Here is a 27,742-nt window from a genome sequence, read left to right on the forward strand (position 1 = left end):
GGGCGACAAGGTTTCCGAGCCTCAAAAGTCGGGCTCTCATGCAGATGTTTGCCCCATCGCATGGTTAAATATGCATCAGAGTAACTATCTTTTTATAAGCAAAGAGAATATGGAGCCCTCGGGTCTCTTTTCCGTCAACCGGAATATCTAGGAAGAAAGGATATCTCGAAACGGTACTCCTTCAGGCAAACAATGAAAAGCACAGTGTCTCGTGAGACGCGGCGGATCTGCGGCTCGGTTCCGTAAAATAAGTCTCTGTGCTCCGATGATAAGGAGAAGTGAAGGGAAATTGGGTATTTTAAAACAATCATAAAACACCGGAGGTTTCATGGGTCTCCATGCGCAGCTGTTGTGCGTGTGTATTGGTATACACACAGCGGGAGGACTTAAAGAAGGGCAGGCCATATATAAACCAGGCTGAAAATGAAACAGCCTTTGCAACCGAAATGGAATTTGAAGCAACACATTAGATATGTCACCCACATACACTCCCATTTCTCCAGCCTTTACAGCACTTTCCGCCCTTATAGGGGTCATGTTCAATATTCAATTTAGACTATGGCAATAGCTTTCCTTACCCCCAGATTCACTCGCGTTTCTTTCCCAGTAATTACCTCGCAACACTCTGAGAGTTCTAATGGAAAATTCTCATTGCCAGGATCGAGGAACCTTCTGTTTACCTTTGGGTGTATATATTACGTGATGTATTCAAAGCACATTCCATTCTTACAATTAAAGGGATAGTTCACCAAAAAAAAAAATCATTTTTCATTTATTCATCCTCATGTCATGTAAAACCTGTATGAGTTTCCTTCATCTGAAGGACACAAAAGAAGATATTTTGAAGAATGTTGATAAACAAACAATATTGGACTCCATTGACTTCCATTCTTTGAACAACAAGCCAACGAGACATCTCAAAAACAATTGAGAAATACATTGAAGAAAAGGTTTGAATGACATGAATGTGAAAGAACTGTCAATAAGTATATTTTGCGGAAAATGTGCTCTATGAGAATCACAGCCATGATCTGGTTGTTGTTAGCAGTATGTTTTCACAATTTTTTCTCGTTAAAACTCATTACGTTAAATTAATTTCTCGTATTCTTTTTCTCGTATTTTGAGCCATTTGAACCAAATATCAACAACACAATTGTTTTCGGTGTACGCGTAGTGCTTGAAAACGATTAATAAAAACTGCTAAAAATGTGTGGCTCTGAAACAGTAAGGCTGATATTGTCCAACAAATTTGTTTTAAAGGAAAAACATCTATCACATTATTTACTCAGCCTTGAGTTGTTCCAAATCTGTATACACTTCTTTATTGTGATGAACATAGAGAAAGATATTTTGAAGAATGCTTCTAACCAAACAGTTCTTGGCCACCATTGACTGCCATAGTAGGAAAAACGAGCATGGTAGTCAAAAGTGCCCCAGAACTGCTTGCTTTTCAACATTCTTCCAAATATCTTTCTCTGTATTCATCAGAAAGAAGAGGGATACTGATTTGGAACAACTCGAAAGTGAATAAATAATGACAGATTGTTCATTTTTTGGGTGAACTGCGGTCGCAACTTCCTGATCCGTAAATATACATTCATTCATACAGTATGGCTCTACCAAAAGTAACTTAAATTGAGTTAATACAGTATACAATATTGATATCTTTTTCTACTGGAATCCAACTCAGTCTAGTGCAATGCTCTACCAATTGAGCTACAACCTAAGAAGAACACATCACGTGTTTATTGAACCGAACCGAAAGCGCAAATCAAAACAAGAGGTGTAAACATTTCTTCTTCCATGAACGCTCACAGAAGACTCTTACTCATTCATCACTTCTGTTGTGTGTAATACAGAGAGGATGTTTTGCATCGACTCGGTCATGACCCTGCACCCTGACTACACTGTCACTACTGTGACTACTGGACAAATCCAACATGACAGGCGTGCAATGTGATCTGGGAGTCAAGTAAGCAGCTTTGGACAGAGATGTCGGCCTTTGCTGTAATTAAGACTGGCAGACTGAACTCTAATGAGTCTGGACATTTAAAGGGACAGTTCACCCGAAATTCTGTTGTCATTTGCTCACCATCTTTATATTAAAAACTCGCATAACTTTCATTTTCTGCTGAACAAAAATGAAGATATTTTAAGGAATGCTAGTAACCAAACAACATCGACCCCATTGCAGAAACATAAACTGAAACATTTCTCAAAATATCTTCTTTTGAGTTCCACAGAAGAAAAGGCCATATACAGATTTTGAACGAAATGAGGGCAAATTTTATTTTGGTTAAACTATAGCTCGATGGTTCAAACGACCTGAACAATAATCCTATGCATCCTCCTGCACTCTTTCTGAATCTTGTGATGTGATGAGCGTGTGACGGCTGCATTAACGGGAGCATGTGCTCCTGTGCACCTGCTTAAACAATCCTTCATCAAAATCCGTTTCTTTGAGTCAAAGTCTCGGCGACTTCTAATGGCGTTGGCACGCCCTTGGTTTTATTTAACGTGTGCTTAAATCAGCTTGAGATGGATTCGGTTAAATGAATCGCACGAGGCAGAGAGAGGCAGACAGTGTCGAACACGCCGCACAGCCACCGAGATCAATACCAGCTCATGATCTTCAGCTGATGGAAAGCTTCTGCTCTCTGCCTTCGCAATAATCTCAGATCATGATTTATCTGTGTTGGGAATGTTTTACCGAACATGGAATATCGATTCTGCGTCCCATCATCCTCTCTTCTCCTCCCTCTGTTTTTCTTGAATATCTATTACTCTTTCTGTCTTTCTTGATCCTGTGTTGTCCCGTTTTCCTTTTCATTCTCTTTACCATTGTGTTGCACATAGAGGGTTAAATACACATGAGAAACCAATCGTACTGTCATGTGGAGTGCGGGCGCCATATATACAGCAGATAATCTAATCGATATAAGGATACTTGAGTTTGAACCAGATTCCGTAAGAACACGGTGAGTAGATACAATGCGATAAGGCTAGATAGGCTTCCTTCATTACGTTTTATCATCTGGAAAAAGAAAGAAGCCTTTACTCTTCCCAACGCGAGCCGTTGGATTAAATTAACCCAGAACATGTTTTTATATGACAAGACAAGGGGGTTACAACAACCAAGCATTTTGGAATGAAATAACCCACCACACTTTTTGACACAACGTTTTTGACGAAGATGGTTCTGGAGAAAACGCTAAAAAATATGTCCTTTAAAAGTGGCCAAATCAACATGTTGAGACATGTCATGATTATTTTTGATTTTTATAAACTGACTTCTTCAAAGAATCATTTCTCCAACAGAGAGCATTTCAGAAGCAATCATTTTCACATTTTTAGACGTTTCTCCTGAAAGCATCATTGCTATTGTCAAGGAGAAAAGGAGGTCAAAAATTCGAAGGATTGAACGAGACTCTATTTACACAGCATCTGCCAGCAGATGGGCTCTAAGTACGTCCTATCCTCTACTAAATTGCTTTTACTGTGATATGGCACTTCTGGGTATCATTTTCACAAGACTTTGAAGTCTTTTTGCTCTTTCACTTGGCAACAACCTGTTCCACTTCTTACACCCATGGCCTCTATTTAAGTGTTATCAAAGCAGAATATCGGCACTTATATTCACCTCTTTCAATCTAGAAAAAGTTATCTATGAAAACTTTGTATATATAAAAAAACATTAAACGTCTCTTACACCGTGTCTACATCGGTGTAGACATGGTGCAAGTAAATTTACATTTGCGCCTAGCTTATATTGTACGTGACTCATAGTGCATTCATATTTATCAGTATTTGTGTTCCCTGGGATCCAAACCCATGACTTTTGGACTGTTTAACTAATTCTGAGCTACAGAACATTCTACGACAATAAAAAGGCATTACTTGTCAATTATGGCTGGGCAGAAATGTAATAACAACTTAAATGAAATACTACACATCCATCCACGAAAAGGTCATTTCAAAGCTGTCCCTTTGAAATAAATCCCTGCCATTCTTATGCCACTCAAAGAACCCAACAACTCCAAAAGAAAAGCTTGTCGATCTAATCCCACTGAGCTAAAAAAGCTGAAGCCACGCAGAGAGCAAAGATCACTCTGAAGGAGCCGAAGAAGAGTTGAATAGCTGAGAACAGATGAAGGTGCACCAGTCAACCATATCGGGAGTTCTGTACACTACGGCTCTATATGAGGAACAACACAAAAGAAGCCATTACTCACAGAGATCTGTGTGAAAGCACATCTGGAGTTCGTTCAAAAGCGTGACCTGGCCACAATGTGGGAAGAGGTTTTGAGGTGAGATGAGACCAAGAGCCCGAATTCAAAGCTATATGTGCAGTGCAAATCCAACAGAGAGCACACTTCAGAAAAACAGCAGATACACAGTGAAGTATGAAGCCGGAAGATTCCCGCTGTGCTCCGCCATCTTGTTTAAAGTGCTAGAGAGAATAGAAAGTGCAAGATATATATATATATATATATATATATATTGTGGGAACTGTTGCGATATCATGTTGTGCTTATATGTATACCTACGCCTTACAGAATCTGCACAAGTTTATATTTTATAAAGAAAAAGCATGATTAAAAATTGTGTCATTATTCTAAATAAGATATGCCACATAAACAAAATCCATGTTAACATAGATTATCCATATGGAAAAATACTATGGTAAAGTATAGTACATACATGGTGAGTATGAATGACAAGTGTTTGTGGACTTTGAAAAATGTTGTGGTTGAATGCTTTTTGTCCGAAAGCAATGAAAAATCATTCACAGTTTGGTCCGTATACACTTGTGTGTCGCTGGATGTGTGAAGAATTTTGAAAATGTGGTTTCAGTATTGAACAATGCTTGTTAGCAATCGGAAAAAAAACTGTTACTATTGTGAATTGATAAACTGTAGTAAATAATGCAGTCTAGCATTCACTGTAGTAAAATTCACATAAAACACTAAAGTATCTAGAAAAAGTTATAGTTTTTACATTTTTCATGTGTTAATACTAACTAATATTGCACAAATAGTCCAGTTTAAAACTTGTATGTCACTGTTTTGCGATTGTTGTGCATTCTTTAGGTACTGAACATCGTGCAGATTCTTATCAAACACAAAGAAGAGAAAGCTCAGAAAACAATGTGAATAATACCCCACAATGGCCCAGGGTCATGTGACTCACATGATGGATTTTACAGTCCACAGTTTTCATAAAAATAAAACGGACAATGTGAGACGGTAACACAACTGCAGTATGGAAGGAGTAATATGTTCAATGTCGTCTGTTTACTGCATACCGCAAAAACATTGCAGCAGTATTTTCTGAAAAATATCAAATCTGGGAAATGTAATACTTGGATACTACAAAACGTCCAAACAATGTTCTCAATGTTCTTTACGTTATGTAGAACGATTATGAAAAATCACTTTTTTTTGTAACCCACAGACTGGGTTACAACTCTCACAAAAACTGTAAATCTTTTTTAATGTATAGTAATATCTGGAAATTCCAGCATCCTTAACAACTTCACTTCAAACAACTACAAAGCAGTTAGTTTTAAACCTAGCAAGTTTTTTTAAAATCATTTATTTTTATCAAAATGATCCAGAGGGTTCTCCTAAAGAATCTTTAAATACAGAATGCATAAAAAGCATATAAAATGTTTCCCTACAGGTGTCTGAAATTCTAAACGGTTTATCATCACTCGCTTTCTACAAAATTGTATATATTGTACAAGTTACCAGGCAATGTATCCAATTCTGTGAAGACCTTTATCTCTGTTGACATGTCCTTCTCATGAACTGACATGCTCGCTCTTAAATACATGCCCTGGCCGCGGTTACCACAGTAACAGATCGAGCTCCTGCTATCTCCCCGGTAGCACTCGATCTGGACGCCATTGTCTGTGCTGGCACCGACGTAACACCAGCTGCCAAGAGGAGTCGGTTTACAGAGAAACGAGCCAGACAACGTCCCTTAAAGATGACCCGTCACCAAACTTTGAACCTCCTCCAAATGCTGAAACAAAAGCATTAAAAAAAGATGCCTGCGGTGTAAATCCAATTTGTGGTTTGAAACAATTTAAGTGATAGACCGGACTACTTGGCTTTCTGTGTGCGTGTGGGTTTTAAGAAGCCCAGACTGAGTAAAGTGATGAGAAATAATGGACTTCATTTTCCTAGGCTGTATTTGGAAACAGAGGGAACGAGTCTGGCCTTTAAAGCACTGGAGAAAAGTGTTTTCACTGCAGTTTGTTTCACTTTTCTGTCTCGGAATGGAATACTAGTTTACACTGCAGTATACTGCAAAAATATGTAGTATGCAGAAAAAGAAAGAGTTACGGTTGTATGTGGTATGAAACTTTCGGGAGACATCTGAATTGTACAAATGTGGGTCATAGCCCAGTACACCTGGTAAAACAATAACTTTATTTCTAAAATAAAATGATATGTATTATATGTACAAATATAAATATTTTCATAACTAGGAGATCTACAATTTAGTAACAATTTTTTTAATAGTTTACAGAAAGAAATGTGTCTAGTCTGATATACATAGTTAGTTTTTTTTAATAAAAAAAAAAAACTGATTTACAAACGTGAGGTTGTAATTATTATTACTTAAAATAACGATTAATAATGTGAGAGGTCCATTTGGATTTTGTGGGAAATGTCACAGTATTTGACTTCAAAACATTTAAAGATGAGCATGCTGCAATTTAATTTTTAAACAGAGATGGCGATATTGAGGCAAATTTAAGAACTGCAGCTTTAATACAAAGACTTAATAAACAAACATGCATTTTAGTTAATCCTTCACCTCTAGATAAAATGTTTCAGGAGATGACATCATTAACACATAATGAAGATGTGACAGGAGAGACGTCTCTCACATTTACCGGCTGAACTCAAGAGTTTCCGGCACATGTCTGTTGCGCTTGTGTTCTCAGAGCAAGCCAGCACAGTTGGCTCTCAATTGTAGCGTGGAGTTTAAATGACGGCGGCCAAAAACACACTGTAATGAAGAGGTTCGCCTCTCGCAGCCACTTTCAGGCCCTCGTGGTTTCCGGTGAACTCATGCTCCACGCCAAGAAGCGGCACGTCGAGAGCGTGTGAAGTATCTACGGCGACTGGCTCACCTCTGGAGAGCTCAAGATGAAGTGGGGCAGACGTCGAATTGTTTTGTCAGAATGCTTGGCAGCACTTAAAAACAAGTGAAGCGTTTATGGGATGCAAAACGCTGGCGGAGCGCTCCGGAGAACAGAGGTTTGAACAAAGTAAGCCAGGTAATTACTCCTTAGTGCTCGAGGCTCGGAGCCAACGTCAGACAGCCGTCAGATTTCTGCTTTGTGCTTTGGACGGATCTAATTAAAAGCAGCGAAAAGGGAGAGGAGAATAATTTTATTGTCTTTGAAAAAACGTTAAATTTGGGTCTTTCATCAATAGTTCCTTAGCGTTCTCCGTAAAATTAGACAGCGAATCAAACTTTACCTGTTTACAGACCCTGAGTTTTTAATCCTTCACACAGCAAAATATCATTCTAATCAATGCAGAACAAAAACAGGACTTTATATCTCTTTTCTGTTAAAACGAGAAGGCCAAATCAAAAGTCACACTCAACATTGCTTAAGGTTGAATCACACATATATAAATATAATTTGATAAATACAAAAAGACGACAAGTAAATAGTAAACTTTAAATCAAAGGTGATCTCTTGTTTTCATTCACTGTTAAACTTTGCTGTAGTTTTGCCGCTGGTTTGCCAGTAACTTACTGTGATTTCATTTACAATTTTGTTCAAGACTAAATATCTTAGGTCACTTTTCTTGCTATATAAATGTATCGTAATTATTAAACAGATCTTCCCCAAAAATTCAAATTATTTAAGTCACATTACTGTAATTTACATGACTTATGATTTGTTTAACATAAAAAGACGACAAGTAAATATTAAACTTTAAATCATAGATTATCTCTCGTTTTCAGTCACTGTAAAACTTTTCTGTAGTTTTGCACCAGGTTTGCCAGTAACTTACAATTTTGTTTAAGACTAAATATCTTCGGTCACTTTTCGAAATTTAAGACGTTTTAAATATTTTTAATAGAAAACAAGACAAAATGCTTAGGAAGAATGTCATTTTTGCAGTACTGCTGTGCTAATGCCAGTAATGAGACTGGACTCTTCTTGCCTCTTGCTCATATCAAAAGTCAGAGTGTTTTAATTTTGGTTGAAGTAAAGTAACTCAAATTGAAAATAATGGGAAAGTAATTAAATCTACAGTAAGTTACTGGCAAACATGATGCAAAAGTTTTGCAGTGTACTACAGTAATGAGAAATGAAAGGGTGTATTTGTCATGAAAGGTGCATCTTACGGTTCATATATTTGCGAAATAATTGAATATCTTTATATACTGGAGTAAAACGGATGCAAGACATTTTCTCAAACTAGTTCTTCAATTCAGATCTGCTCCGTTCTGTCTTAAGCTCTCAAACAGCCGTACCGCCGTTCAACTCCATCTGTGCCGAGTCTGATTAAAATACATAAATTCAACATAAAAAAAGACAGCTCAAAAACTTGAAACACTTGAATAATTCAATGTACATTTAAGAATCACTCTCCGCCACTTCACGAGAGAGACGCTAATGGGGAAAAAAGATGGCAAACGCCAAAACAGAGACGTGTGAGATTGACCCAAAAAGTGCAAGACAGAAATGAAAGACGGAAGCAGCGAGTCTGAGCTGCGCCGCTCCGGGTCGCATCATTAAATGCGCTCCGGTGCAAAGTGACTCATCGCTCGTTGACATTCGACACCGTCTGAAACAGTGCGACGGGTTTTCCCGGGGAGCGCGGAGGAGTCGGCTGCAGAAGCGCGAGAGGTGGACGCATCGGGGACCGAGGACAGGAAAGCAGTCTCCATCTGGCAGTCGGGCATGCATAAAGCCACGTTAAAACTTTAATAGTCTCATTTCAGGGACAAAAAAGCGGACGCCTCACATGCTGAGAAACCAATGAGAATTGCTTCTAGCGTAAAGGATCAAAAAAATCCTATTAGGTTTTAACGGCCCTCAAGGAGGCGCAAGGCCGGAGGATCACAGAGGTGAGAGAGATGTGCGAGCTATTAGTTATTCTAGCCCAGGGAAACATGATTGGGGTCTTTTGCTCAGTCCTACATCCCCAATAAAAGCCCACGACAGAGTTTTCGGCACTTGCGTGTTTGATGATGCTTCCCCGCAAAAATTATTGAGAATATTGCAGCGAAACATCTTTATCACATTTGTGCTGCTTTGTGCGCTTGAAGTGCGCTCGATGGTTCACGATATGATCGTGCTGTTTTGAATGGCGAATGCAAAATGAGAAAAAAAAGTAAGATTAGTCAATAGGAGCATCGCTGCATGAATAAATAATGCGTCACGTTATTGCCTTTCGAGCACATTGATATTTCCTTTCAAAACAATCTGATGGATTCAAATCAAGAGTCGTCGTACTGGCAGAGAAGACGTTAGAATGTATGTCAAGACGTTTGATGCTGTTAGTAGAGCAAGATCGGTTCCAGCCGACTGGCTTTGGTCAAAACTGGATCGACTGGGGTTTGGGCCTGAAATTAATATGAAATCACAGTTCTGTCAATCAACCTAATAGACCTTGACAGAGAACTGGATGTAACACAGATAAAAAAGGGTCCAAGGATGAGCCAGTTCTAGTTATAAAAGTGAAACTCTTGTCATTTCTGTGTCGTTGTGTTTACTCTTAATAAAATGATCTCTAATCAGGCAACAAACAGGGTTCTTATAAAATCTATCAACATAATCACTTTTGGGGTTCTAAGGGGGATCAGATTCTGCCGGGAGATTGAATCTTGCCCGACACTAGATCCGTTATTCTCTCTGTCCTGGGACTGAATTGTTTACATATGAAGCTCTATAGAGAATGCAACTTCCCTTACCAAAAGGAATAATGTGGTTCAGGTGACATCTTCTATGTTATATTGAGATTGCAATGAGACTGTTTGTTCAAAAAAGGGTTTTCCCTAACCTACATATACTTTACTGTTTTGCATGAAAATGTAACGCATGCAGCTGCAGGTCTGGAGCCAGTAACAGGACCCGAGCCACGTGCCCGGACAAATTAAGATTTTACATTGAGATACAACAGAACAAAAGAAATACTAGCCGGGTTTCCATCACCCTGCTTTTATGTGCATTTTGAAGTTTCGCCTAAGAAAAACGTTAATTTGAAAAAACAATTAACGCTTATTTGAGGTACTTTATCTTTTTTTCCGAAAAACAGTTAATGCGAATAATGGGAGATGGAAACTCATTTGTGGAATAAATTCTGACATGTCTGGATTTCGTGACGTAATATAATGTAAAAAAAGCTTATTTTCACTCTATTGGTCACATTTATTTACCATAACGTTTATTTATAACGTTTAATAAAATTATTTAATATATTTAAGATCAAACACAACTTGGGCCGTGTTCAGACTTGACTTCTTTTTTAAATCTGCTAGAGTGAGTTTTACATTTTAAACATATTTAGTAAACTGTGTAAACTGCTTTTTTAAATGCCAGCGTCTTTTTCTGCAGCTCAGAGAGTCTTTCAAGGTTGAAAAAAGTTAAACTTTCCTGAGAAAACAAACGCTCTCATTTCCATAACAACATGCGAGAAACATGATTGGTCGAGAAGGCTCAAGCTCTAAAAAACAAAATGGCGGCCGAAACGCCCGTTGAAGTATAGTTTTGTATAATTGTAAGTTTAATTTTCACTTCAAAACAACTTCTGATTTCCTTTCTAGCAAGAAATTAGTATTTTAGTTTTTAAATGTGTAATATCTTACAAATCAACTCTCTGTTTATAACTCAAATAGACTTCTGTTACGCTGCCTATCTGTTTCTCTGGGCTGCCTTCGTGCACAGACGCTGCCTCCGAAAAAGTAGAGTGAACGTATGGAGGGAGCGAGTTGTTCACTATATATGAGAATGGGAGCGAATTCGGACACAGCTTGTGTCTTTCTGGTTTCCAGATCATCCACCGTGATCCGCTCCAGGATTTTCGCATTGGTCTTCCCTCCTGTTATTTCAAACTTTTTAAATGATTCGCATCATGTTAGGATGGAAACCCGGCTTCTGACTTCAACAATGTGTGTGTGTGTGTGTCTCACACAGTTTATCACACTCCAAAAACACTGCCAAAACCAGGACTACCACAGGAGAGATGAGAATGAGACAGAAACAAAATAGGAAACAGTCTCTATCAGGACTTCAGGTCTTCAGATGAAAGTAAATGTGCAAAAACAACCTGGAAACACAAGATGTATTCATTTTCTTCCTTTCATTTTTGGTGGAAGAAACATTTAAGTCTTCAGATCTGCAATAGGATTTCTCACAATGTCATATCATAATCCATCAGCTGTTGATTCATTTTTCATTTTCAATATTGAACATACATTTTTTCTTAATGTTGAACATTTCCAAGTATACCAAATCAACATTTGTTCCCTTTAACAAAAGAGAGCAATCAAATCATTTACAGTACACCGAAAGTCCTAACCACAAAAGATGGTCCTGAAATTGGGAGTTGAAGATACTAAAATATCTGAATTTCCTTGCATTAAAGAAAAAAATTACTATTTTCCACTGAAAAGAATCCATTTCATTTGCTTTAAAATTCTCACATCATTCATAATTATTTTCTTAGCCACACTGTTCCATTCACTGCAGGCTCTAATAATTCGATGCGATGCAAAAATTGTATGAATCACTTTTGTACCAAAAATAAATCAGAAAGGTTTCATTTCATTAGGACCATCTGTAGAGTTTACTGAAGTATAACCGATCCTATTGCAGCAGAAGTGAATGGATTATCAAATCTCATATCGACTAACCTAGAATCAATATCACAAGCACTTTCATCCTGATTCAACGGCCTTTTTGACAGTATCTGGATCGTCGCAGTCGTCCGAGGTCAAGACTTACGACAGCCATTGGAATGATACCTTTTGTTCCGGACGCCTGCCTCAATGGATCTGTATAATTGAATTTCATTATCAATTCATTAATTCACTAGAGGTCTGACTTTGCCCGAGAGCCACAAGGCTTTAAACACCCATCAGGATGACTTTTATTTTATCTGACCTGACATGCCAATTCTATAAAACGCACCGTTTCCTTTACAGAAGAAAGAATACCTGAGATTCTAATGGCGTCTTATAGTAGAGGTTAGAGACAACGTGAGATAAAAATTGGCTCCATTTGCCTCCTTCATAAATGTCTTTTACTCCTATTCCAAACAATTCATCAGTGCTGCATGCTGTTCAAAAAGACAAAAAGATCTTTTTCCACCTGCAAATCCAATTTTGTTTTCTGCTGATTTAACCGTACGGCTGATTTAGCTGAGAAAAATAGCATTCTAGATGGTTAAATCCAAGTCACACCTACATTATCATGTGCCAGCTTCACTCAAACTGTGTCACGTTACAGAAGTTAAAGGGTTAAGGTATTAAAGCATCACTATGATGGTTGCAGCTTCATAGAAAACAACTTGATAAATGACATTGGCGAAGACATATCCAGATGCATTAATACAGGCGGAACTGTATTATAATCAAGGTCAATGACTACAAGTTGATTCCATTGCAATTTGTTTCTCCAATCCAAAAAGAAAGACGTAGCATCCTTCACTAGCATGTCTCATTTGCCAAGACACTAACAACCCAATTGCCTCAAGATTGCATTTTGTAACCTTGCGGCTTATTTTCAGCATGTAAGCTTAAAAAAAGTAAGAGATCTGTTTAGACGCTTCCACATAACCTTTCTACTGAACTACTCTCTTTTATTTATCCCCCTTTTTTAATGAGCACTTATAGCTGACACATTCATTTACAACTGCAGTCCAGATGTCAATTGAGTGCACCCACTCAGGTAGGTTCAAAGGAGAAGATACTTACGAAGAATTCAAGAGAAGATATTTTGAAGAATGCTGTCAACTGGCACCCATTCACAATAGAAGTGATTGGGGCCAGTGCTGTTCAGTTACCGACTTTCTTGAAAATATCTTCTTTCGAGTTTTGCGGAAGAAAGAAAGTCATAAAGGTTTGAAATGAAGAGAGGGTGAGTAAATAATTGCAGAATTTTCCTTTAAGCTGTTACAAAAACAGAGTAGGTCGCCTAGTAAGTTACCTACAAGGCACCAATTAGAATGGCCTTTATAGACAGCAACTCCTCTCCAGACAAGCACAACTGATGGTTAATACTTTTCAGAAATGAAATAAACCATATCTTCTGCCATGTTGGACTGATATTTTTATCTGCTTGTATTGTGTATAATTCTGATCATATTCTGTGTACTATGGGGCTTTTTATTTACCCCGATTATAAAGAAGTATTCATAGGAATGTTTGTAACAAAGACGTGTTAGTAGATCAGAAATCACATTAACTTAGAGATGAGTATTGGAACGATAAGATTGTTTGAATGATATAATCAATACATTTATGCATGATTCTTGATTTTATGAACTATTTTAATCATTTTCAGTAATACAAAATCCAGGGATGGTGTGAAGGCCAGACCCAAATAAATTATAGCACAGCTCATTTTTGAAAAGCCAGATGGCACAACTTATTTTTTTAAAAATTAAAAGTTGATAACGGGTAATTACCTGATTGGTTCACCTTTGAAAAGTTTCACTATAAGTAGAGGCTGGAAAACACCAAGTTTTCAGATGTTTTGGGGACTTGGAACATCTCACTTTGTTTGACTTGTACAAATAAAGTTGAAACTTTGACACCTGGACCTTCCTTGTCTGAGCAATTTTTTTGAGCTTGAAGATCAACATTTTCCACAACACTTGACGTGAATTTAAAGGCATCTTAGAAGGGAGCATTATTAGCTATTATATACTACAAAGCACTGGTATCATCTCATAAATAATTCAGCACACGTATAAAGTTTTGCCTAACAAAAGAGAAAACTCTGCGTAAATAAAAATATTAAAGATTAATTTGAGTTCTAGCATCATTTCTTTCTTAAAAGAAAAAAACAATATATGATACCGTTATAATACCATCATTGCATTTTTTGCCATGAAAATTAATAATCTGATATCATGACATCCCAAAGGCAAAGAAAAACCATTTTGAAACTATATAAACACCATAAGATTGGATTCCCAGATTAAACACTGTACATGTGCGTCTGGCGTTGATGTAAACCTTACTAGACTTCTTCAGGAATTCAGACTGATGACAGAAAGCTACCTGTATACTGACAGTCCTTAAAGACACACAAAATCACATCAATACAAACAGGCACACTGCTATGTCATCTTCATAAAGTAGGTCTGGGCGAGCTGAGACTGTTGCGGTGGAAAAGGTGAAGCACTGCTGATTGGGCCAGAAACACCGGGAAGCGGGCCAGAGCTCAAGGACGAAGCCTTCGCCGTGTTGAGCAAAAGAAGCTGACCCAACAGAGAGCTCTGTGAGGGCTCTGTTCTGCTAAAGGGAACATTTGTAGTTTAGGGAGGCTGTTGTTCATTTTAATACACCGAAACAATGATGCCAAAGACCCCTGGCTTTAAAGAATATCTCCGATTCTGGAGAAAAGCCAAACATAGTCACAATGATCAGCGATCTTTCACAGCTGTGCTCTGTACAGATGTATAAATGCATCGATGAAGACAGGTTTTACATTTTAGGTTTGATCAATGGTGTTCTTCTTTCGTTTTGATGTTAAAATAATCTTGAAAGAGTGTGCTGCTGGTTATATGTGAAACTGAAAGTTTCGTTCTCCCAAAATTAAACTTCTCTCGTCTCACCTCTAACCAGTATAGTTGACCCTTTATTTTCAGTGATTTAATGTGTTTTGGTTAACATTGCATTTTAAAATATCTTCTTTTGTGTTCTCGAGTAGAAAGAAAGTCGTGCAGGTTAGAATGAACATATAACAATCTCCTTAAGTATACTGACATCAGGGCTGGATCGGTAATCGGAAATACCGGGGGTTCTCCCAGCGGGCCGGAACGCGAATGAACAAAGGGGGACCCCCTGGGAACAAGAAAACAGTCGTTGACTGGCCAGATCGTAATTGTGGACAGAACGCAATCGCGATGGAGCTGGACAACCTGGAACGCAACCGCGCACAGACGGAACCAACAGGCAGCAAGGCAAAAAGTCCAGGGTTGCTTTTTTGTCTAAGTCCAGCACTGACTCACATAGAAAGCAGCTCACTTTGTAGGCATCAAGGAAAATTGGCTTCAAAAGACATTTAAACTGTCCACACAACAACTATAAAAAGACACATTACAAGTTCAACATTAAACATTAAATTACAAAAGAGCTATAAAAAAGAAATATATATACAGTATATATAGTCAGGAGAAGTATCGATTGTTCAAAACACGAACAACATCTGTTTCTCTGCATCTTGACCTGTGGTTTATCAGGTGTGCTTACAAAACATGTCATGGAAACCTGGGTTTGAGTCCAGTTCGGGTCATTTTCCTGTCCTGTTACCCTCTCTCGCCCTGACTTCCCACCTCTCAAGTGCTAGATGAAAATGGCTAGCAGAGAGAATCAAAAACAATCTGTTCTAAAGCAGTGGGTCTAGAGGAGCTTCTTACACACACACACAATATTAGCAGCAGAATGTTACACTTCACACTCGGTCTCATTGTAAACCCCCTTCTCTCCCGAAATCCATGCGCGAGCGTTCACAGGAGGTCGCAGGTTATCGACGTACGATAAAAATTGCTTTCTGACAGCAGTAGCTTTATGTCTCTGATCGCCCTCTTTGACACTTCCAATTTTCCGAGATAGAATCAAGGTCTTTCCTGCTGTAAATACGGGGAGCCTGTCTGCTCACGACATCAAGGGGGTTCGGTAATGGCCCACTGCCTGGACATCCTGCGGATCTGCCTTGTCAACAAAAAGCTGTCAGGGACTCACAAGCTAGTGAAGGAAAGCAAGTGTGTGATTTATAAAAGAGGGGACTTTGGAGTAAAAACTTTTTAGTACTTCTCTACAACACATGGATGTAAGCAAGTATTTAGGAATAATTTGGAACAGATGCACTGCATTTTAACAAGCCTAGCTTAACCCGCGTGACCCGAACCTGACCCAAAATCTCATTCTTTCTTATTTTAAAGCAGACCACTGACATAACAGCGCTCACAGGCCCTGTCTTAAAGTGATAGTTCAACAATGAAAATAGTGTCATTGTTTACCCTCACACGTCAATCCATACCTGTATGACTTGCTTTCTTCTGCAGAACATAGAAAAATGTCGAAGAACGTTGGTAACCAAGCAACATTAAACCTCATTGACATCCATTGTATGGATTTAATAACATTGAAAATATCAATATCTTCTTTTATGTTGCACTGAAGAAAGAGTCATATACAGGTTTGAACAACATGAGGGTGAATAAAAGATGACAGAATGTTTATTTTTTGGGTGGACTTCCCCTTTTCTGGTTAACACATTCCGTTTTTTCTGAAGGAGAAAAAAATTAAAAACATCGAATTGGGTTAACACTTATAATGAAAATCTATGTGCATGCAAAGGCATTTGACAGAGTTAGATTAATGAAATAATATATACGGTATATATATATATTAATTGTTTATTTCCAAAAAGAGATTTAAAAAAAATCTTGTTTTTATTAAGATATCATGTTTTTATTTAGTTTTTTTTTGGGTTGGTAAGCTGTAGTTTTTAGGTATTATTGGCCGATTATCAAAACAATCCATCTGCAGTTTGATTGATATTACTTGGAATGCACAATAAAAAAACATGATTTTTTTACCGATCTGATACCGATAACATTAATAATGACCATTTACCGCTAGTTATGTCTTTTTGGAAATAAACTCTTCATATAAAACTGCAAGACAAAAACAAAAAGTCCCTTAATGAACACTAAATACAAATCTTGAATAATTTTATGAATTAAATCAACACTTCACAGGCACCCCACTGCTCTTTAGAATTCACACACAACATACTAGAAATTGTTATTTTGCCAAAATAAATTAACGCAACAACTGTGTTAAACAGATTTAAATAATCGCATGAACATCAACAGGCCTATAATTCTTGTTTTAATCAAACACTAACATAAAGTTATAAATGACAAACTGACCCAAGTGTGATGCAGCCACTGTTAGATTTTGTAGTTGAGTAGTAACTCTTTTTTGTACATTCGATGTCTTCAATGGTTCTAGACACATATATAAACTATACAAAAAAATCTAAGATAAAAATTATTTAAATTAATCAAAGATTATAAATTAAAGTTTGAAGTAATACAAACAAACAGCATGACAGGTCAATGTTTAAAAGACCATTCGCTACAGTACACTAAATAACATTACAGAAAAAGTCATAATTTGTGTTCCAGTATTGTATAGATGATAAAGTTCTGTGCATAAAATATTGTTTTCCTTCCTGGTAACCAAGCAACTGGTAATACAGAACAAGTGATTTACAAGAGGTCACACGCTTTTCAGGCGGAAAAATGTCACCCAATTTCACTGTGTGTTATACATTAACAATGAGGGTTACTTGTGGGTTATAAATATGCAAAGTTGAAATGCAGAGTTCATTTCTAGAGTTTTCATTTAGGAAAAAATAAAAGCAGAAAAACACATCACCAGGGGGCAACACAGGGGGCAAAGGACATGATGGATGTTAACAACAAAAACACCATAAAGCAAATGGATCAACACTGCACAACACACACAAGCGGAGCGGCAAAGCTTTGATGTGAAATATTCCCCATCACCGCAGCGAAAGCTAAGACAATCACCATAACATGTTTAAATAAATCTCCAAGCCTCGCAGTCAAACACTCGCAAATGACATTTATTTGTTCATTTCATTAATTTACCCCAACAATTATTCCAGTTGACCTTGTTTCGCATGACATTTCGTCATTATTTCCTGCATAAAGCTGCCTGGAAACCATCTTGTTTCATATTTCAGAGCTGTGGAATCCTTTCAAACGCATCCCCTTGGGCCGGCTCATTATTTAAATGGAAACATAACTGCCTACAATATGGATTTACCTACAATCCACTGAATCAATAAAACAAGAAGAAATTATGACGCTCCCGCAAGTGTTGCTCCTTACATTTCAAACAATGTAAACAAATGTGACAGATTTCAAAAGTGAGACGGTATTCAATATGACCGTTAGTAAAAGGCTAAAAATAATTAAAACGGCACACTGAATGAATTTCTGCTAAGAAAATTGTTTTACTGCTTGAGTGGAAAAATCATTTGCATTGTATGTGTTCTTTGACTCCCATGAGGTTCATGGCAAAAGGCTTTGTTTATTTTCTCAAGCTCTACCATGTCTAAACCTACGTCACATCAGATTTCACAGGCATGCACAGACGTTTGTCTAGCATCCCATCATTTACCAGATCCTTTTGCATCACGAGCAGCCATGTTGCGAGATCACGCCCAAGGATCAGCCATGTGTGTCTTTAATTACGTCCTGAAACGGTGATTTGTCTGACAAAGTGCGTGATTAAGGAAAATCTCCCTGACCCATCAATAATCCGGTCACTGCTACCTTGAATCGAAAATGAGTCAAATATTTATCTTGGATCCACACCAGTACATTAGCTCTTATATTTCATTACAGCCTTTCATCCAGCCTCTTTCCCTTCTTAAAACACGGCAACACAATACGTTTGACTCAGCATCCATGTGCCCGGGGCATTGCGTGCTGACACTAATGCAAAAACACACACGGGATAGGAAAAGACCAATGCATAGAGACTTGATGCAATGTTTGAAACGCTTTCTGTCAGCCAATCGGTGATGTGTTCCTGAAGCACCACTCAGAAATATTCAAAAATGTGCTTTGGACTTAAATACTTCAACTTACAAACAAGACTTTGCTTTTTAACTCAAGTTGTCATGCACTGACCTATGTTTCCTACCCACTGAAGGAGAACAGCTACAGCGGCAGAAAGGAAGGGGGCACAACACAACTTTTGCCTCACATCGACTGGACATTTACCTCTTGTTCCCCGCAGTGGTAATGGTTTTTAGGAGGGCGACGGATCATACCTCACATTCTCGGGAGCCGGAGATGGTGTAGGTACAGGGTCCTGTCCCATTGACCAATACGTCCATGGTCTCAGAGTTTCTGGGTTTGTAGTCCACATAATATTCCTGTAGTGGGGAGCTGAGGGTGCGCTCCGTCTCTCGTGCCTTTTTCCGGCGTTTTCGCACCATGGAATGCTGCTGCAGTTGCTTCATGCTGCTGGGGTAACGCTTCCAGGAGACGTAGATGACTAGCAAGATCATGGCCACAGACAAGAAGAGGGCAACGCTACCGGCTATTATCTTGTGAAAGGAAACATGCTCGAAGTCTTGTTCAGGAGCAGGTGGGGACCCGACCGTCGGGAAAGGAGCGACGGGACGGTTGCGTGTTACCTTCTCGTTCACCCTGAACATGGTAGGCTGGGGTTGACGTCCGGTTTTGGATTTAGAGTTTACAGTGGAGGACATTGGAAGGAGAGGAGTGGGGGTTGTCTTACAGAATCCATAGGTTTCAACAGCCTCGATAACCTTCTCACCCTGCACCTCCTTTGGTCCAGCACAAATCATGGTGGTCTCTTTGTTACCTTTGAAGTTTCTCAGCCACGCCACAAGGGGGCACAAGCTGGGACTGCATTCCCAAACGTTACCCGCCAGACTGATTGTGGTGAGAGAGATCCAAGCTCCTATGGCCTCTTGAGTCACATTACTAAGCTTGTTGGAGTCCAGATTTAGAGTCTGCAAATTGGGGAGACACTGGAAAATGCTGGGATCCAACACCTGCAGGTCGTTCCCGGAGAGATCCAGCTTTTGCAATGAAGTCCAGGTCCATGTAATTCCTTGGGTTATTGACTTTATTCGATTCCACTGCAGATACAAAGCCCGGAGATTGTTCAGCCGTGGGAAATGAGAAAAATTGATCTTTGAGAATTGGTTGTGCTCCAAGTGTAACTCAGTTAGTTTGAGGAGTCCTGCAAACGCGTTACGGGTGAGACTCCTCAGTCGATTATAGCCCAAATCAAGAAACTCTAGGTTTCGACAATCCTGAAATACTCGCATGGGAATCGTCTTGAGGGAATTGGATCTAACGTGGAGACTCAACAGTTTGCGTAAGCCTTGAAATTGATTAGGCTGCATGACTTGCAATTTGTTGTATGAGAGGTCCAGATTGCGCAGGTTGGGAATGGAATGAAACGAGCTGTTTTCCAAATGCGTGATCTTGTTGGAGCTGAGGATTAATTCTTTCAGCCTTCGTACCCCCTGAAACGCTTGCCTGTCAACGGCGTTAATGTAGTTATGGTCCAGGTACAGCCAAACCAACTGGCTGAGGCTAGCAAACTGACCAGCCCGAAGATTCACCAAGCTGTTGTAACGCAGAGAGAGGCCCTGGCATCCCACCGATACATTCTTTGGGACGTCACGGAAGGCGTTCGACTCGCAGTACACTATTTTGCCATCGCATCGGCAGCTTCTGGGACACGGTTTCTCTCGGACTCGGCCTTGGGAAGCCAACAGCCAAGCCTGCACAAGCAGGGGGATCATAAGCCAGCGTGATCTCACCAGGGATCCTGCATCACAAAACACAAGAAAGATTTGGTCAAAACCCATCATACTTACTTAATTTAAGAAAAATAAAACGCCCGTGGCGTTTTGAGTTTAATTTGTAACGTTTGTAAGCATTTGTATGTCAAAAACTGAACAGAAGTAAATTCAGGGTTTCAGGGTTTACTAAATGCCTCATTTTTTAATGAAGTAAATGTTTACTTTGCTTTATCTTATATGTAGGTGGTTAGTGTTGCTTCAGGTCAGAATTTTGTTTTCCTCCGCTTCATTTTGCAATAATGTGATTATTATGCGAATCGTTTATCTAGAACTGTATTTGGTATTCCTAGAAATGTCAGTGTTTTCTTTGCGTAATGAGTTCATGTTGTTTAATTAAAAATGAAAGCAAGTGTACACCTTTACCTTGAAGCAAAAAATAAACCGTACAGCAACTTCATTCAAATAAGGCTGTTAAAAAACGTATTTACCACCCCTTCAAGGTTTTTACCAGTAATAGTGTTGATGCTGTAACAGAACGGCTCCGAAAAACTGTTAGATTGTGTAATCTCAACAATAAATAAGGAAAATACCAAATCTCAAAAAATGTATAATAATATTCATGTATCATGGTAAACTACAGAAGAAAAGATGACAAACACAATATACAAGAGAGAACGCCATCTCTGTATCTTTATGCAAATGTTCGTTCTTCAAAAAAAAGAAAACATCAACAAACCCAATTGAATCGGGTCTGATGATGCAGTGCCCAACAAACTTGAATGTCAAATAAGAACAATGCTTTTAAAAAATAAAATCACATACAAATCTTTCATAACCAATGAGGAGGACTGACAATGGAAATTGAAGTTTGCTGGTTCAATGTCTCTGATATCTGAGGGCGCTTTATCATGTTGGGCCGAATTGGGACAGTTTGCAAGCTAAAGGCTGAGCCAAAGTTGATAAAAGCTTCTCTCTGCTGTCCTTGGAGCAAAAACAGGAAATTATTGGTTTATCTCTTGAGTGGCCACCACAAAGGCTTACCGTCTGAACCTTTAATCACATTACAACTATTGAGTAAATATAAAAGTAATTATATAAATCTACAATGTTGAGTGCAGCATTGAGCAGCAATGCGTTTAAATCATCCGGCCCAACTGCTGTTTACTGGCTTCTAGATCTAATCTAAACATTTGGTGTAGGTCAATTGAATGAAACTGGCTAATCTAATAGTCTTGGAGACACGGCGTAGGCCAGCAGAGCAACCTGTTATCTGTGGCACAATCTCTTCAGCTTTGCAAATTGCCTTTGAGTTCATTTCGAATAAGAGAAACAAACACAGTCCCTAGACTCAGACTCGAAGATTCTAAAGATCTGTTGAGTGTTAGTGTAGCTGGTTTATGGTTCTGTACTTTTAAAGGCCTATTTGTCAAGAGTAAAAATGTCCCTATGAGTTCCGGTTTCCACTGCTTGTAAATTCACAATATGAGAGTGTGTCACTACATATAGAGAGATTTATACATACATATTAAGTTTACACTGAGATTGTATAAACAGACAAAGTGCTCCTCTGTGCTGGTGTGGGATTTCTGGGGGGGGAAAAAACGACTTCAAAATGATTCCGTTTTCTGAATTTACCATTCATGTGTTTAGGTAAAATAATCATGTTTGTTTCACTCATAACAATATTTCTCACAAATTTCAAATAAATGTCTTGTTGAATTTGAAAGCATGTCATGTGAAAGACTGACAGCATGACAAGACACATGAAAACTGTGATAAAAATGCAGGTTATCATATAACAAATCGTGTTTGAAATGGTCCTAAATACATGTAGAAATATGACTGTTGTATGGCCTAAAAGTGAATATGAACTTGTTTTCTTTGCAGTTTTTGAGGTCTGAAAAATACAGAGCATCTTTTCTGTTATTTTGACCTGTTCCTCCAGTTTTCATTTTCTGCAAATAAATGCAAACATAATCATTATAATTATTTGAAATTTGGGAGAAATATAGTACTTCACATAATTTAATAAAAATAATAATTGTACGTAAACACATACTTATAAATAGAAAACTGAAAACTTTTAAAATCGTATCTTAATTTGTTCTGCTGCTGTATATTTGTTTTATTATCTTTTGGTCTTCATTCAGGGCAGTGTAAATAATTCCAGCCATTAGATCTGTGCAGGAGATCACTTGGGAGGAGTATTGCTCCCTAATAAGAAAAAGAGGGGCGGGTTAATCAATTTGCTCGCTGCCATATTACCAGCGACACACAACACCTTCGGCAAGATCACAGCAAGTCACGCAAAGGTGCACAAGCAACGGCACAAACCAAAAGGGCTTGCATGCAAATCTTGAAAGTTTTAATGAACTCTCACACTGTAGTGCCTATGGTCACCCTCACACTTTACGTACCAAACCACCAAAGCCAGAAAGCTTCCGTTTCATTTGTTTTTTTTCTGGAATACGTGAATTAATGCATAAGCGCATGTTGCCCTTTCGCCGCTTTCATTTCATCATGATAAAGGATACCAGTCGAGATGCAGTCAAACAGTGCGTGTAAACCAGCTCTTTATCTTAAAAACGCATTCATCATGCCACGTTCACCAACTGTATATGACTTTTTCTGCGGTGGAACACAAAAGAAGATATTTTGAGAAATGTTACAGTGGGATGGAAGTCAATTGAAGGACATCTTCAAAATATCTTTTGTGTACTTTAGAAAAAAAGTCATACAGATTTGAAATATAAGGGTGAGTAAATGATCAAATAATGTTCATTTTTGGGTAAACTGTCCCTATGAGACACGTTCACATCCTGACCTCAGACCCGCAGTTTCTGCCAAACCTTTCCTCTGGTAGAAGCAATCACACATAGATTCCCATGGGGGAAAAAAATCAAAATGAGATCCTTTTAATCTTAATTGTTCTGCGGTGCACTGAAGTTAAATGAGCAATCAGAGACTTCTGGTGAATCTTCCTGCATTTGCTATTCTTCTTCTGAGAAATACATCTTAATAATTCAACATGTCTTCTCTTGAGTTTCAAAACTGATCTCAACATTGTCTGAAATTGTGCTCAAATTTGCCAAAATACAGTAATCTGGATTTAGAAGAATTGAAGGGGAACGTTGAGTTCATATCGTGTTATGTGACTCAATGCTATTTTAGTTTACTAAAATCAAAACGTTTCTGTTCATTTAAATCAAAAAAATATTGAAGAAAAAATTATTGGAAAAACTTAACTAAAAGGAAAAGTTTTAATTGTTCCCTCAAAAATAAACTGAAATAAATTGAAAGCACCTACATGATAATATTAAACAGAAATTACAATACAACTAAAATAAAAATAATTAATCTTATATAACCATATAACATGTATATAAAAAGTTATGCCAACTGGTACGTACTTTTAATAACATAAAAAATAAAAATGAATTTCAAATTCAAAATATTAAAAAATGAAATAAAACTGAAATAAAAACTATAACTCTTCAATCCAGATTTAATGTTTTGGCAGAAAGATTGTTGATATCTTTTCTGAAACCCAAAATATAACCCATACATCTCCCATTTAGCATTATATGGATAATATGAGGACTCCACAACGTCTCCTAAATTATAAAAGAACAATATCTGAGCAACACAATTATCCCCTGGGTAGATACATTGAAACATTGTCTTCTCATTATGTACGACCTCAAGCGATTTTCTTCATTTCACACAATAAACGAAAAGCATAAATTATACACAACACCACCAGAGCCCTGGAGAAAATCGCTGCAACGTTGGCCAACTTTTCAAAGATAATCCCATCTGTGATTTGTTTCTGTGTAAACTGGGAAAACATAATCCCAAAACAGCAGCGCTAATCTGACACAAAAATAATCTGACAGAGAATTGAACTACTCCGACCCAATCCCATCACATTCAGACCGAAGCCCAAACGCAACAAGATTTCACGTCTAAAGTTTTTCTATAGACTACCTCCTTCCTATAAAACCTAATGATATTTTCACTACGCACGTTTTAATTTCCCCCGACAGCACGGATCACACTCGAGAATCCATCTTCACAGTTCAGGCTACAAAACCTGAGAACAGATACGGCAACTTCCAGTGTCCATTTCTCATTGTCTGACGGAGTGTCCACGTCTCTCCACATTTATCTGTTTTGACAGCCACTCCACTCTATTTTACGGGAAAGCTCTTAGGCATTTAATAAAGGACACTTCATATCTCCAGATGTCTTTTCATTTGCTACCATAACGCCAGACAGGTAGATAAAGAGGAGAGGAGGGGTCTGGAAGAATTAGATCGGGGTCTTATTCCCTCTGTAGTGTTAAAATCACAGTAAGGTACTTAATGGGAAGCTGACAGTGAGTACTTGTTCTTCACGGTGTGGAGCTTTTTAAACAGCTTTGTTTAAGCATGACAGCACAGGACAATAGTATCAACATAACCGTGTGACAGGTGTGACGTATCACAACAGATTCATTCTAGTAAATGTTAGTGATAGTTCAGCCAAAAATGAAAATTCTGTCGCCATTTACTCACCCTCCTGTCAAACCTGTACGAGTTTCTTTTTTCCTTAGAACACAAAAGAAGATATTTTGAAAAATGTTGTTGACTGAACAGCGATGGCAGACATTCAATTGCAATGGTTTTGTGTCCATACAATAAAGGTCCCCACCGCTGTTTGGTTATCAACATTCTTCAAAAAAATCATTGTTTGTGTTTTGCAGAAGAAAGAAAACCATACTGGTTAGAAATGACCAGAGGGTGAATAAAAGATGACAGATTTTTAGTTTAAGGCAGAAATTTTGCAGCATCATGAAGCGGAATCCTGAAAACTGACCCTGTGCAGGGTGAACTTTTTACCAAAATATTAACATTTTGTATAGAGAATTTATATTGACTGACCGAAGGTCCTTTTGGTTTTGTGATAAAATATGACCTGGATAGGCAAGATTCAACCAATGAAATTCTCTGAATGTCTTGAACTAATTTTTACTCCGAACCGTTCTATAATCTTACTTTAAGTATCTGACTGAGCTGAGCAAACAGCACACCTGTGAGGCACAGAAGAGAACATCCACCTACATCATCTGCTCCGACAGCATCCCATCAAATCACTAACACTTCAAGCCATCTTGAAAGAATACAGATTTTGAAAACAAGCGCCACACTGGTTTGTCAAGTGTTCATTTCATTATTTGCTTAAGGCAATTTCAATCCATGCATTTCACCAGAATTCAATTTCAATTAGTCATCCTTCTTTCCTATGAATAGCTTTTCCATGCAGGATACAATATGCAGGGTGGCTACTGATAAAAAAGGGGAGGGGGTATAGTATTATTTATGGTCTGATTATGATTATTTATGATGGGGGACCCTCAACTTAATCATGTGAACAGAATGATTTTAAAGGAATCTCTCGTGGGAAAAAATCCAAACCTCTTCAAATGTACCAGAAGAAACATAGGAAGCAGTTAAAAGCAACACACTACGACGACCTATGCGCGCTTCCTTGAATTACCGCATAAAAATCAACGTTTCCAGACAGGAACATTTACTATTTTTAGGTATGTGTTTTAAAATCACAAGTTTCCACTATTGCAACATCATCTGCCTCAAAACATCAGTAAAAGTCGAGAGTTTTTTCCGTCTCTTGAAAGAATAAAATAACTGACATCAGTCCCTGTAGCTATGCAGGCTTTATATGAAGGCTTTGCGCGTCCTGCACATAATGCATATATTTCTGTTTCTCATAACTAGACCTGGAGTGCTGAATTACAATGAATAACATTGCATTTACTCAGTCGTGCCTCTTTGCATTGAACAAGGGCACATACATATAAGGCAGCACTGAATAATGAACAACCGCTGCGAGTTCAGCACCGTTTTGAGAATGGGTTGGTTTAATACAGAACAGCACGCGCTTCATTCAATCACCGCATTAAAAAACACATAGAATCAGCCTGTTGATCATACAATACATGCACAACTATAGACTGCCATATTATGCTGTACATTCAGCTTCAATGACGTCTGAGCGCACGCATGTTGAAAGTTGCCGTGCAAGCATCAGCTTGAGAAATGCTTCGTTTACGCACATGAAACATATTCGAACACACTCTCTTATAATATAATTCAAGGAGCACTGCTATTTTAAGAAAGGATCGTACATCTCAGGATTGGCACGACTGGGTTTCGCGGTCCCTGACATACACATAATTGTATCAAAAGAGACCAAAAACAAAACACGTCAACTTATTTGAAGCCTTAAGAATAAGTGGAGACATACCCATCTCTGCGTAACTCAGATTTCCAGCAGGGTTTTACAGACCTCCGATGTGTGATTTCCGATCCCGCATGGCACCGTCTTTTAACACAGGCAGAAAGGAGCACCTGCCCAAAGCTGCGGTGCCCGAGATGTTGGCAACGTCGGGCAAACTCCGGCAGCAGGACCGCTATTTCAATCCCGCAGCTGCGCCATTAAGCAACATGTCTAAGTGAAAACCGCAAGAGCTCTGCAAAAATATACAATCGTTGACATTTGCTTAATGAGAATGTCCGCAGGAAAACATTTCCAGACCGTGCGCGTGCGTGTCAGTTATATCCTTTACATTAAAATAGCCTCCGCTTGGCTGGAAAGTTTGGAGAGGTTTGCGCAAAAGCGCTCCATCGGATAAGGTGCGCAGCTGTGAAGAAAGCCAAAAAAGGAAGCCAAAAATATTTTTATGTCGTGTAGGCTGTGGATGGAAAGCTGTGCGCAGAATGAGTGATGTATTCCAGATATCTGCTGATCTTTGAGGAGCTCAGAAATAGTGCAGTCTGTACACCACAGTTAGGTGGCTGTTCTATCTTCGAACATCTCTAACAAAAAAAGGTTTTTTTCAGACGAGCTTGTATGTATGTGAGATGCACTGAGCACTTGTGCAGTCACACTATTGCTTAACCTTCCTTTGCAAGCGCGATGCATCGGATTGCCCTCTTCTGGTGAAAAAGAAGGAATATGCACCCCTGTGTATTACCTGCAGGTAAATGGGGAGAACGTGTATTACTAAATTATTTTTCGAAATGACGACATAAAATATAAACATGGAGTAATTGCAGTTATGGAGGTTCCTTGTAC

The 27,742-nt window shown here is 38.4% G+C and overlaps 1 protein-coding gene across 2 annotated transcripts in view; it reads right to left on the minus strand.

Annotated features, from left to right (window-relative positions):
* LOC130440351 (leucine-rich repeat transmembrane neuronal protein 4) overlaps positions 1-27,501 on the minus strand; it is an 86,190-nt gene extending 58,689 nt beyond the window's left edge. Inside the window, exons 1-2 of one of the 2 annotated variants that reach the window (XM_056773425.1) lie at positions 26,912-27,501; positions 19,091-20,631 (exon numbers count right to left, since the gene is read on the minus strand). In XM_056773425.1, the coding sequence (XP_056629403.1) occupies positions 19,091-20,631; positions 26,912-26,915 (1,545 nt within the window). In that variant the 5' untranslated portion in view covers positions 26,916-27,501. Of the gene's footprint in view, positions 1-19,040; positions 20,632-26,911 lie in introns of both variants that reach the window. The other variant, XM_056773426.1, reaches the window with a different exon arrangement.
* Between the last annotated feature and the right edge of the window lie 241 nt (positions 27,502-27,742).

This window comes from Triplophysa dalaica, chromosome 18 (genome assembly GCF_015846415.1).
Source record: "Triplophysa dalaica isolate WHDGS20190420 chromosome 18, ASM1584641v1, whole genome shotgun sequence".
Lineage (NCBI taxonomy): Eukaryota > Metazoa > Chordata > Actinopteri > Cypriniformes > Nemacheilidae > Triplophysa > Triplophysa dalaica.